The sequence below is a fragment of the Leptonychotes weddellii genome, chromosome 12, assembly GCF_054177405.1.
Source record: "Leptonychotes weddellii isolate Sample4059 chromosome 12, ASM5417740v2, whole genome shotgun sequence".
NCBI classification, from domain to species: domain Eukaryota; kingdom Metazoa; phylum Chordata; class Mammalia; order Carnivora; family Phocidae; genus Leptonychotes; species Leptonychotes weddellii.
In genome coordinates, this window is record NC_138380.1 from 43,542,308 (window position 1) to 43,556,231 (window position 13,924).

At 42.7% G+C, this 13,924-nt stretch overlaps 1 protein-coding gene across 2 annotated transcripts in view; it reads left to right on the forward strand.

The window, feature by feature from the left end:
• Positions 1 to 13,924, forward strand: part of JAZF1 (JAZF zinc finger 1) — a 315,518-nt gene that overhangs the window by 261,787 nt on the left and 39,807 nt on the right. For both annotated transcript variants that reach the window (XM_081800347.1, XM_081800348.1), the window contains exon 3: positions 6,427 to 6,623. In XM_081800347.1, coding sequence (XP_081656473.1) covers positions 6,427 to 6,623 — 197 coding nt within the window. The remainder of the gene's footprint in view (positions 1 to 6,426; positions 6,624 to 13,924) is intronic.

Here is a 13,924-nt window from a genome sequence, read left to right on the forward strand (position 1 = left end):
CACTGAGCAGGGAGCCCGATGTGGGGCTCGATCCCAAGACCCCGAGATCATGACCCGAGCCGAAGGCAGACGCTCAACGACTGAGCCACCCAGGCGCCCCTGAACGCTTCCATTTTAACAAGTAGACAAACCAAGGCCAGAACAGAGAGCATTGGGACTTCCGGAGGCCACTGGCTTCTTTGCCCCAGAACAAGCCTTCCGACGCACAGCTCAGGCCTCTGGACCACACGCTCTCTCCAGAGTCTTATAATAACAACCAAACCACACCATGCATCTCGTAGTTTGGATTCTTTTCAAGTTTCTCCGAGAGAGACCCAAGTTTCGAGTGGTCACTTCCATGCCTGGGTTCTCCAGAGCCAGGGAAAGCCATGTGGTTTTCTCCCCAGCAGGACACTTAGGCCCAGGTGTTTGGCCATAGAGTAGGTGGCAGTGGGGTTTCTGCCCAGGTTCCAGTGAAATCTGTAAATTTCCTGAGTTTGTGGTTGAAACTGGTCTCCCTGGACCAGCAGTTTGACATTTTCCCCCTGTGGTGTTATATTCATGTTTCCACATTCACCATGTCAGACTGAATGAACATTGTGGTCTAAGGATTTAAAAGATTTATAATGGAGTCTTGAAAATTTACTTAAGGAATATGTACTTCCCCTAGCAATAACAAATATTACTACAAATGGCCATATTAAATTAAAGTAACGTGGGCATTTCTGATTTGTAGGAAAGTTAAAGTTAATCTTACGGCAGTTTCAGTTTCAAAATGAAAACATGGCTCTGCTTGGCCACAGATTTCCAGGCTGTTAGTCAACAGTGAATGAACTCTCAGGTGACTTTTTTTTCCTTAAGAAATATTCAGTTTTCTCTCTGTGTAGAAAGGCAATACTCGAAGGAAAATACCCTGAAAAATCAACCATACCTGTATCTGGAAATTTCAAAACTTCTGGTAATATTTTTTTTTTTTTTAAGATTTTATTTATTTGCAAGAGAGAGAATGAGAGACAGAGAGCATGAGAGGGGGGAGGGTCAGAGGGAGAAGCAGACTCCCCGCTGAGCAGGGAGCCCGATGTGGGACTCGATCCCGGGACTCCAGGATCATGACCTGAGCCGAAGGCAGTCGCTTAACCAACTGAGCCACCCAGGCGCCCTGGTAATATTTTTTTTTCATAGGCTGGTGAGTTTATAGACATTTTATTCTTTAAGCGGCGCATGTCAATACGTACACTCATTTGTGTGTGTGTGTGTGTGTACATGTATATTCCACAATTTGAAAAAAGTTTTTAAACACGAGCCACAAACCCATAAAAATGTTTATATAAGTGTATTTCAATGATATGTATTTTAATAATTTTTAAAAGGAAAGGAAGACTTTATTATATATTCTTTATCCCTTCCCTGATTGGCCCTGTTAGTGAGTAGCCAAGGAGTCTGGTTCAAGTGCTCTTTTCTACGTTAAAAAGAACAATAATAATAACTACAAGGTGTTCTGATAAATGTTGAATAACTGACTTTTGGAGAGAAAAAAAGCCCTGATTGGTAATATTTGCCAATTTCCATGGTGTAAATACTCCCACTGTGGAACAACTTCAATCTACCAACATGGTGTCATTGAACAGAGTTGGGAAGAGGTGTATAGTAGCACACCATTATATGATAATTACAGCAAAGAGATAGGATATTAATGCAAATAACCCCGAAAACTTAAATAATAGTAAAATGGGATAAAATAATTAAGAATTGATAAGCTTTGCATATTACCTTTTTAAAAATATACTTAATTATAAATTCACATAATTTAATTTTTAATAATGGGTGTTTAACAACTGGCTCACAAGAATCCCTGAAAATTTAATGACCAGCTCTTACAAGCCAGTACAAACCCACAATAGCACACTACTACCACGAGATTACAACAGATCCTATTGCAAAGCAGAAAGAATTCAGGGAGGCAGGCATAGCTAGGCTTCCTCACATCACAGCCCCGCGAGGCTACAAAGCCAGGGTCCCCCCACCCAGGAGTCAGGCAGCCCCACCCAGCAGAGCTTGGCCGACATGGAGAGAATGAGGCCTCCTGTCTCCCAACCCACCCCACTTCCAACATATAAACCCCCAGAGGGGTTCCCTCTACATTGCCCCACGCCCTAAGCTCTGGGTCCTTGAGCCCTTTCAACCTTGAAGACCAGGACTCTGAAGCAAAAGCAAGAAAGCTCCGAGGTCTTTGACATGCCCATGGCAGAGCTGGGAGCATTGGGTGCAGCCCTGAGGCTGAAGTTCTCTCATGCCAGTTCTGCCCCCCGCCAGCAAAGTGACCTTGCACAGGCCGCTCCGCTTCAGTTCCCAGTTAATGTGAGAAATGAGGGGGTTAGACTAGGCGATCTGTCTTACCTGGGTTTCTTCCAGCTCTGAAGCGCCCCCATGTTGGCTGCTATTACTGAGGGCTTCAGAAAAGATGACCCATCGTGTCAAAACGCATCAAGAAAAACGCAGACCGCAGGGCGATGTGGCTTCCCAAGCCTGACTTCCCTCTCAGCCGTGGGAATACGGGGGGACATTTCCAGTAGGGACGATGGAAAGATCGGGGCTGTGGTCCTTCAAGGATGTGTCACAGTGCAGCTGCCTTCAAGGTGGGAAGTAGATTTACCTGCCTTTCTGGTCAAAGCCCAACCACTCGAGTCTCCCGCTCTTGGCTGTACTCACAGCCTTCCTCTGTCGCATCAGGTTCTTTATAAACTTGGCTCCCCAAGGGATGCCTTGCCATTGGGAATCTGCCCATCTTTTGTCAAAGAACTGTATTGGTGGAACATTGCTTTAAAACTTTGGGGTTTAATAGGTATCAAAAAATAGGTAAAGTCATGGTTGATAAGTGAAAGAGGAAGAGCTGGGCAGTATTGCCAGTGAGAAGCTGGTGAATTGTAATCACCACTCCCGAGGTGTGTACCCGTGGGGTGTGTGTGTGTGTGTGTGTGTGTGTGTGTGTGTGTGTGGTCCCCGGGAATAAATCATGCAGCTGTGTATATTGGTATGGCAGGGTTGCCCTGATTTACGAGTTGAGCTGTGAGCAAGTTCACAACCAGCAATCCAAGAGAGGAGGAGGGAGGGTGGAGGGAGAGGAAGGTTGGCAGAAGTGCTTTATGAGTTTCATGTTTAATGCTTTTAACATGATGTCTCGTTCTCACTTCTAGAAAGGACTTAGCAGATATAAGCCTAAAATAGATTGTTATCCATAGCTGACCAAACTCCTGTTGGGGTGAAGGTAGGGGATGTGTGGGCACGTTGTTGTGGTTTCTTATGGTTGTTGTTTTATATCTGAGCTGTAGGAGAGTATTTTACAATAAATGGCATGAGCTATTTTTTTTTTTTTTTTAAGATTTTGTTTATTTGACAGAGAGAGACAAAGTGAGAGAGGGAACACAAGCAGGGGGAGTAGGAGAGGGAGAAGCAGGCTTCCCGCGGAGCAGGGAGCCCAATGCGGGGCTCCATTCCAGGACCCTGGGATCATGACCCGAGCCGAAGGCAGACGCTTAACCGACTGAGCCACCCAAGCACTACTCCCTCATTTAATCTTTAGAACCGTCCTCTGAAGTCAGCACTATCCTGTCCATCAATGGGTGATTTTCTTCGATCACAAACATTCAGACTCACAAGATGACCAGAAGCCACGGTGGGCACTGGGTCTCGTCAGAGGAATAGTGGGCAGAGCCACAGCTTGCCAGCAGGGCAGCATCATGCCTTCTGTGGAGTCCTCACTGGTACAAGGTAGACAAGATGCCCCGCAGGCAAAGGTGAGAGCTGCCCTGGTAGACGAGGGGTCAGAGGTCCTGTAACACTCCACAGGCATACTCCTCGGTTCCCCGCTTGGACATACCTAGGTACAAGATCACCACTCAGGAAGTCCAGGCTCTGACTTCCTATCCAGTTTGTATAAATGGTTTCTTACTCTTCCAAGTCCAGAAGCAATTTACCAGTCAGGGGTCAGTGTGATCTTAGGGAGTGTTGACTGTTAGCATACCTAACATACCATCTTAGCAGATTACCTGAGCTTAACCAAAGATCAAATTCCCCGGTCTGCCTGGCTCCAAGTCCCATACTCTTCACTAAGGTGCAAGATGCACATTTTATGTTCTACTCCATAGAGTATCTGCTTTCTTTTACCATTTAAAAAACTGACTTGAGGGACGCCTGGCTGGCTCAGTCAATAGAGCATGCAACTCCTGATCTCAGGGTTGTGAGTAGAGCCCCACACTGGGCATAGAGCTTACTTTAAAAACAAAACAAAAAACTGACTTGAATTACCTACAGTGAGAACCATTGGTCTTTCTGGAAGAAGCAGTATGTCTATCCTGTGGTTTTGCCCACTCCCCACCTACCATGTACCCCAGTTGGAGAAGCTTGGCACTGTGCTAGTTAGTAATTCTACTTAGAATGATAGAAGAAAGCACTAGTTCTTTGCTTTTCTCTGAGAGTCCATATTTTGAGTAGAAGTTTATGGGGCGGGGGGTGGAAAACAGTTTTAAGAACAGTAGAGCCAACTTTGCATCTGAAAGTAAATGAGTACCTGGCTACCAGGTGCAAACAATTCTGTTTTGTGGTGGTGTTCCTTTATTCTTTTTAAACCTTCGCCATTGGGGTGCCTGGGTGGCTCGGTTGAGCGGCTGCCTTCAGCTCAGGTCATGATCCCAGGGTCCTGGGATTGAGCCCCGTGTCAGGCTCCATGCTCGACAGGAGGCCTGCTTCTCCCTCTCCCACTCCCCCTGCTTGTTTTCCCTCTCTTGCTGTGTCTCTCTGTCAAATGAATAAATAAAATCTTTAAAAAAAATAAAAATATAAATAAGCCTTCACCATCTTGTAGCACAAAACCTAAGAGCTCAAGGCAAAGCATGTAGCTTTATTATTCAGTTCTTCATAAAAATCTGGTTTATTATATATCTAGATTGTATTGCAGAAGCCATTCAAGAAATGTGCCATCCATGTTCCAAGTATAAGAGTAGACATTTTAAGACATTGTAACAATACTGTAATATTGTTTCATTGGGTATTTGATTGGCTAAGTTTTTTACCAGGCATTGGAACTATCTGTTGACTTCTAAAACTTCTTAGCATAATGAAGACAAATACTAAGAAATTTTTTAGACAGAATGTGAAAGGTGTTGGGTCATTAATACCACTTTAAGTCAAATGGAGTTAATGATGAATTGTATTAAAATAGAATGTAACGATGGGGGGTTGGGTACAGGGAGGACTTGAGCAAGGCCATGGTTATGTCCTCTTAGCCAAGGCAGTGAGTTTCAACCACAGTGCCTGTTTCATTCCCTAAATGCTTTCATGCACTCTGTTCGCTAGGCTTTCTGCTGCAGTTTTCAGAAATGCAGCTGACAAAGCCTGCCTGCCAATAATACAAAAAAAAGTTTGCTGGCGCCTGGCTGGCTCCTTCGGTAGAACATGCAACTCTTGATCTCAGGGTTGTGAGTTCAAGCCCCATGTTGGGCAGGGAAACTACTTAAAAAAAAAAAAAAAAGTTGTATGATGTCCAAAAAAAATTTGTTCTTTAGATGAGAGATATGCCGTAGATTGTTTTGAATCTTGTATTACATGAATTTATGAAATGTTATACAGTGAGAAAAGAACGGTTTGAATGTTACTAACATAAGAGAAGTGTGGAAGGGATAACTTTGAAGTTTCCAAAGTGAAATGATCAGGAAAAGTTGCCTTTCCCTTTATGGGTAATAAAATCACAACATAAATGGGTCTGTAGCAGTCATCTTCCTCCTTGTACTGCTCTCTTCTAGAATCTGCTTGGGCAGATTTACTCATTCTATAAATGTTAATTGAGATGGACTTGGCAGTGTGCTAGCCGCAATTATGGGGACTTGTGTCCTTTCCTTTCAGCTAACAGTTAGGGAGAGAGGACCTTCAGTCTGCCAAGAAAATTTTTAAAAGTCCAAATAACAACTTGAGGATCTGGAGTAGGACAAAAAAGAATCCGTTTTCAGGAGGCTGCATATGTAGAGTGGCAGTGAAGTAGTACGAACAATAAATCCTGCCCACCCACCAATAAAGGAGGCCCTTTCCACCTGGAAGTGCTGGGGAACTTGGAGAATGGGTGGGCTTTCTATGAGTTGAAAGAAAAGAGAGGACCTTCTGAGAGAGAGGAAGCCTTCTAACCCCAGGCACTGCAGCAGGTGTAGACATAGTCTGTGTGTACAAGTTTCCGAGGGTTTGCCTCAGGGAGAAATGGGGCCTACCCGTGAGGAACCTGAAGACAGTGAGCTGGAAGATTATTTCATCCCATAGGAAAAGGGAATCTGTTGTAAGTCTTTGAGATTGTGAACAAGCCCCTTTTCCCAGGGTGGGGCATCTGTCAAACTTGGAGGAGCTGTCATCATTCCTCATGCTCCAGAGATGGGCCCGGTTACTCACCTTCCATTGTTGCTTCAGATTCATGACAGATGCTGCCCGCCGAGAGCAGGAGTCCCTAAAGAAGAAGATTCAGCCGAAGCTCTCGCTGACCTTGTCCAGCTCAGTGTCTCGAGGGAATGTGTCCACTCCGCCACGCCACAGCAGTGGAAGCCTTACTCCTCCCGTGACCCCACCCATCACCCCCTCCTCTTCATTCCGCAGCAGCACGCCCACCGGTGAGTGGCTCGGCCCTACCATCTGGACAGGGGTGCAGGGGGATAGTTGTTGGGGAACAGCGTGCGCGTGAGTGCCATGTATGGTATGCTGGGGGCAGAAAGGGGCTGGGGACCGACGACAATTCAGACCCTTTACTGGTCTCTGTGAGTTTGTTGATTTAGTCCTCTATCACTGAAGAAATATTAATTGTTGTGTATAGTGTGTATGTGATAATGGTTTTATAGGTATTTTTTTGAACCTTTGCCATCTGTAATGCCTGAAGTGGATTTGCTTCAGTCAGGTAGAAGAGTAGATGAAACAAGATTGCCAAGTGTTGATTATTGTTGGTGCTGGGTGATGGGTACACAGGGGTTCGTTAGACCATTCTCCCTATTTTGCTTATTTTAAACATTTTCCATAATGAATGTTAAAAAAAAATTCCGAGTGCCTCCTGTGTGGCAGGCACCAAGCTACCATAGTGAGCCAAAGGAGACCTCATCCCCCTCCCGAAGGAGGTTAGGCCTAGTGGGAGACGTTGGTATTATAGGGGGCCAACAAGCACACTCTTGTCTTCCCCTCCCAGATGTAGAAGCAACTGAAAAACAACAGCCACAGGAAAGATCAAAATCAACTTTATTAGTGACTAAAGCCAAACTGCAGAACAGAACTTGGATCCATAACCTTTGGGCTTCTCTTAGTATGTCTTCCCTGAATTCAACTTATTTCCCAAACCGCCCTTTTACACGGAGGCCGAACAGACCCGAGTACACCCTGCGCCCTGAGAGGAGCATGCACAGTCCCTTCTCCCCAGTTCAGAAAGCCACTAAGTAGTTGCTCCTCCATGGGCAGAAATGAGTAAGGACAGTCAAAGGAGGCTGGAAAGATCCCTCCTCTTCTTTTTCCCATCCGAGAGGCAGGGAATATATTTCCCTGCCCCACAGTCGGAGTTTAGACAGGCAGTAAATAAATATAACCTTAACCATGACAAGTGCTATATAGAACTCAGTGATATGAGAGCATCCCGACAGACATTCAGGAAAGGCTTTCCCTGAAAGATAAGTAGGACTCAAGTAGGTAAAGAGGGAAAGGAGGAACGTCCCGCCAGGGAACATTTTGCAGAAGCTCTGTGAGGAGGAGCCTGGCAGGTCCCAGGTACTGAAAGAGGCCAGCTGACCCGTGTGAGGCGAGGCCAGGGCATTCGGCGGGGACCAGGGCACTGTGGGTTGATCCTGAGAGCAAAGAGAAGCCACCTAGAATCACACCATCATCTCTGTAGCATCACCCCCTTGACTGTGGCTAAAAAGTTGATTTTTCTCTGACAGCAGCTCTCTCTTTCAGCCATCTCCTATCAAGGGAGGTGACTACAGTAGTATTTCTCAAATTGTGTTTCAGAATATTTACTTCACAAAATAGTAGTTGGAGGGAAAGGCATTTCCTAGTAAGATAGGGAAAGGGATGGGTTAGACCAAAGTACACTGATTTCTTTAATGCAGGCCTTGTTATTCTCCAAGGGAAGGATTTAGTAAGTTTCCCAAACTTAGTTGACTCTGATTATGGGACCTCCTTTCTAAGGGCAGTTTGGGAGACTCATGGCTGATAAGACACCCTGTGTTTTATCACGATTAGGCATTTCGAAGATAGGACAGGCGTGCGAGACAGACGGATCAGAGTTCCTATCTGTACTTCTCCCTTTACACATCACTAATAATACCCACTATCTAGGTTCTTGTGTGAGTTAAGTGTGAGAGCATGTGTATACCCCCAGCATTCAATAAATGTTCATCTCTGTGGTCTGGAGTTTTCAACTAGTTGCTTCAGGAACAGAATCAGCGTCACCCTCCTGTAGAGGATGAATTGGCTCGTTTGTGGCGGGCATTTGTCCATTCCTTTACATAGGTCACCATATTTCCCTTATATTTTATTCTGTGAAGATTTACTTTCCAGGATCTTTGTGTAATATTTGCTATGTAAATCTAAGGAATGCTGTGAGAACATAGTATAACTCTGTGCTCCGCTTTTCTGGGTATTTCTATGAATATTTATTCATATATAATATGAATTATGGGGGCAGTTTTATACCGGAGAGTGTTTTATACCTGACTTAATGTGGAGTGACTCGTGGCCAACACCAGATAACCATGACTGCCCCAATTAGTAATGGGTGCCATAGAACCCCATGAAAATAGACAGTTTAAAAGTGAGAGTTTATTATTTTTCATGTAAGAACGTTTGGAAGAAATGGAATCATTTCCTTTCCCTCAGACATAAAGAAATCTTTCTGACACCTTGCCTATTTTAACAATTTCCCACTGAGAGAATTAATTTATGTTGTGGTAAAGATGTATCATTTCAGTCTGTCAAGATCATTGGTAACTTATTTGCTGCTTGAAGAACGTTCCATGTAAACATCAAAAATTAGGGGAAACGGTTGCTTAAACCTCTACCCTGTACAGTTTTGATTGTGTACATTTTTCAGTGTTTGAAATGTTACTTTACCTGTAGTTAGAGAGATCAGCTTATTTTGCCTGACTAATGTGGTTTCTTCGTTCACTTTCATTGCCAAGTTATAAATAATATTCCAAGTTTCTGCCTCCTGAATTCACTCTTCCAAGTTCCACATTTAAGGTGTATTCCAGGTCCAGAAGTAATGGTCCCTCTTGTAGAAAATCTCATTTATAAAATAGTCTTTAAAATATACTGTCTTGACTGAATTAGAGCTCAGCTTTATCCTGGAGTTTCAAGTATTTCTCAGGTATTCTTCGACCTAATATTTATTTTGCAATTTCTAAATCCTAGGAGAATCTTCTTACCTCATCTTTTTCATTTTCTATCCTAAGTTGTTTTGTTTTTTTGAATATATATATATATCTCTAGGTATATGTAAATATAAAAGAAAGTATTCACTTAAGGAAAGTTAGAATGGCTTAAATCATGAGTTAGCAAACCTTTTCTGTAAAGGACCAAACAGTAAATATTTCGTGCTTTCTAGGCCCTGTGGTCTCCGTTCCAGCAACTCAGTCCTGCCTTGTAGCATGACAGTGGCCGTAGAACTCTATAAATGAATGGGCATGGTGTGTTCCTTCAAAACTAGAAGTTTTTGTAAAACTTTATTTATAAAAACAGGCCAGTTTTGGGGTGCCTCGGTGGCTCAGTCGTTAAGCGTCTGCCTTCGGCTCCGGTCATGATCCCAGGGTCCTGCTCAGCGGGAAGCCTGCTTCTCCCTCTCCCACTCCGCCTGCTTGTGTTACCTCTCACGCTGTCTCTGTCTATATATCAAATAAATAAATAAAATCTTAAAAAAAAAGAAAAAGGCCAGTTTGGGCTCACAGGCCATATTTTGCCAACCCCTGGTTTAAATCATAAAGATACGTAATTTAAAGATCAACTTCATTAAATTCCCTGCAAATAAAGTGTCAAAAGAATGCATACCCATTTCCTTAGAGGTAATAATTATTAAGGGGGAAAGACAACTAACATTTGTAGAGCGTTTATTATATGCTTACTGTATATTTGATGGATGATGTTTTTAATCCCAACACCAGCTCGACTGAGACATTATTATTCCCATATGCAGGTTAAAGAAATAGAGGCTTTAATAAGGTTAACTTCACAAAGCCCCACGTCTGTCTATTCAAAAAATGTGGTCTTTCCAGTGTACTTGCACTTTCCACACTAAGACCTTTTAGAAAACTCTTATTAGACCTTCAGCCATCTAGCTGCTCCAGTTAACCAGCTTGACAGTTCCAATCCCAAAATACAACAGCATGTTAAGATAACTGGAACTGTGGTTCACTTTCATTCACAGAACTCCCATTCTACCATTCAAATAGTAGAGAACTAACCACTTTGGTTTAGCCAGGGTTTTCTTTAAGAATGAGCTGGAACTGATTCCAGAGAGCCAGTTGTTAAATATTCAGGTTTGCAAACCCATTGTTAGAAGGATCATCTTGAAATTGGCCATGGTGGGACTATTTACACCAATCAAATTAGCAAATGCTACCTATCAGCACCCCACCCCCACCACACCCGCTCTCTCTTTACCATTATACCAGTGGTTTAACCTTTCAGTAGTTATCAGATTAATCTTACTTTGTCATTGAAGGGATCACGGTCCTAATTGTGTCTGTGAATAAACCTAAAGCAAACCTCAGTCACCAATAAATAATGGCCGTTTCAAACAATGGATTGCTTGCAGTCATTCACAGCAATGTTTAGGTGACTAGGTAATGACACGGAAAGGTTTTCACATTATTGGGTTACAAAACCACGTGTGCGGCATGATCCCAATTTATTTTTTACTCTAAAAAGGTTAACTGTGGTTATCTTAATATGATAGGAAAATGGGTGTTATTTTCTCCTTTCCCTTTTCCCATTTACTAAGATGAGTCTGTTTTACTTTTATAACTACAACTGTTTAGTGCATATAACGGGAAGATATAAAGAGGATTATTGATGGCCCCCTACCCTCCAAAAAAGAGTTTAATGAATTTATTTTCTTCAAATTAATTTAATTATCTTTTCTGGAGGAGGAAGAAGGTCATCCTAAAGGTTATAGCTTTTGCAGATTGTATTGGTTATCAGTGCCTGTAAATTAGTTAAGAAAGTAATTTCTCCCCCCACCCCGACCCCCACCCCCATATTTGCCACTGAATCTCTTAAAACAGTGACTCTCCATCAAAATCACCTGGAAGATTTTTGTAATTTTTTTTTTTTTTATTTTACATAAACTCTATGCCATACATGGGGCTCAAACTCACAACCCTGAGATCAAGAGTCACATGTTTTACTGATTGAGCCACCCAGGCACCCCACCCCCACCCACCCAAACCTGGAGGATTTTTAAGCCACTTTTTGCTTGGGCTCCATCCCTGAAACTCTGATTCATTATGTGGGTGGGGCTTCGGTACTGGGAGTTTTTAAAAGCTCTCTCAAACTAGATCATTCTAACCTATAGCCCAAGTTGGGAAAGCGCTCTTTTAAAATGTGATCAGTCCAGTTGTCATAGCCGTGTGTTTTCTTGCTTGGGTTAACATATTTCCACCTTGCCTGCTAAGACTCCAGAGATGGGTCCAATGGGACTGGACAGATGCTTGCGTATGTCTTAACGGAGAAGCCATGGAAAGAGTTGGCTGGATTTCTGGTTATAATAGCATTGCATAGTCTCTCCTGGAAAATATTTGTATATATATTTTGGCCCACTCTGCGGGGGAGGGGGGAGAGGGGGATTCAAATATTAAACCAGAGAAAGGCACCCAAGGAAATTAAACCAGTTTTTTTGTTTTCTTGTTTAGGCTCCCTATAATGAGTGTGAAGTCACAGATAATATCTATTAATGCATAATTTGTGTTTTTATGTTGTGTTATTTTACTTTGTATTTCTGTGTCTCCTGCTAGTTGGCCTTACGGTAGACCCTTAACACTCCTTTATGGCTTTTGCAATAAGCTGTTCAGGTTATAAGATTTTAAAATTTCCAGGAGTTCCTGATCCACAGCAGGTCTTTTTAAAAAGTATTAATTTTTCTCTCAGGATGGAAATTACACTGCAATATAGACTGATAAAATTTTACTTGACATTTAGAAACTATTTAAATGGAGTTGAGGTGGACTCTCCCCACCCCTGCCATGCCTTTATTTTTAGAAGACAAAATAAACTTAAGCAGGCTTAATAGAAGCAGAAAATCTCAGAGAAAGATAACTAAGGTGAGGTCTAAACTAACATACCTCCCCTCACCCACCCAAGGAGAAGGAGGAAATAGAAGGAAAAACCTCAAAGAGAGAAATCCTATTCTGTTTCATGGTGGAAAACGAGAAAAGAAAAGCAAAATATTTCAGCGTGACTGAATTTTGTGACCTACTTATGAATGCCTGAAGCCATAGTTTGGTCTTTCTCACAGGTTCTGCCCTAAAGAGTTGAGTATAGAGACCATGCCGAAGAAACATTCCCCAAAATCTTCCTATTAAGAAAATGGCATCGATTTACATTTCCCTTTTCATATAAAGGTGCCATCTTGTTGCTGGAGAATGACAAGATGTTGCTGTATTATCTGGCCTGCATTACGTTCAGGGTCACTAACACACCCTTTCCTGGCCCATGGTTTTTTTGCTCGTTTGTTTATATTCTAATTTGGTCTAATCATTGTTCTTTCATCTTCTTTTTTGATTGACTCGTAAAAACCTCTGTGCTGCTTCCTGAGGGTCATGCTCCAATCTTGAGGCTAGTTCTGCTTCCTTCCCCACCATCTTATGTGGCTACTTGTTTTTCATCTTCTCTCACCTCTCAAAGTGTTGGTAGAGTAAGGATGGCAACAACGAAGTAGTATTTCAATTACTTTTCCGTAACTACACAACTTACAAGAAACCTTCCTAAACAAAACTCTTTCTTGACTGGAAGAAAACAATCAAATCAATGGTGATCTGTAACAATAATAGATTAGACCTTTCTAGTGCACTTTATAGTGCACAAAAGCATTCACATTCACCATTGTCAACCCCACTTTAAAGACAAAAGAAACTGAGTCTTACTTAAGTGATACCTTGCCCAAGTTCAAGTGGTTCCAAATGGCATAGCCACTGTTTTCCACAGCACCAGGACTGGGCATCTTTTCATTCGACACAATTTACTAAGTATCTATTTTGGTATAGGGGCTGTGCCAGGTATTGTGGGTACAGAAAAGCATACGGCATAGCTCTTGTGGATGAGAACTTACATCTTTTAGTAGAAGCCAGTCATCCACGTGTAGGACAGACACGTAATGAACATGACATAAACACAGATGGCCTAAATTATCAGCATGGGTGATTCGTAAGACAAGAGCGATACAAACGGCATCATTCCCCCTGTGCTGTTTTAGCACAGTTACAAGCTGTATATTCACACCCATAAAATGTCCTAGATATTGTAAGGCAAACGTACATTCCAAAGGAGTTGCAATGAGGTGAGATCAGTGGGAAAGTGACCTGGGGCAGACAGTTTTCTACTCCATGATCATTAGCGAATGTCAGCTTAGGGAATTTTAGTGATCAGACCTGGATATGTTAACAAAAGGTGTTAGTGAATATGGGGTTTTCGGGGTCACCTTTCAAAACTCTGGGAGTGTAGCAGTAAAGGTGTGAGAGCCTTAAGCATCGGGGGGATCTGACTTCAAATCTCGGTTCTGCTGCTGGAGAGAGTGTTGGCCTTAAATTTTTCCAAGTCTCAGTTTCCTTATCTGCATGTGGGAGGCAATCCTACCTCACTGTGAAGATGAACGAGATAGAGGGATGGCAAGATCCCCTTGTGTTAACACGGTCTCTACTGAAACCACCAGCTCAGAAAGGACATT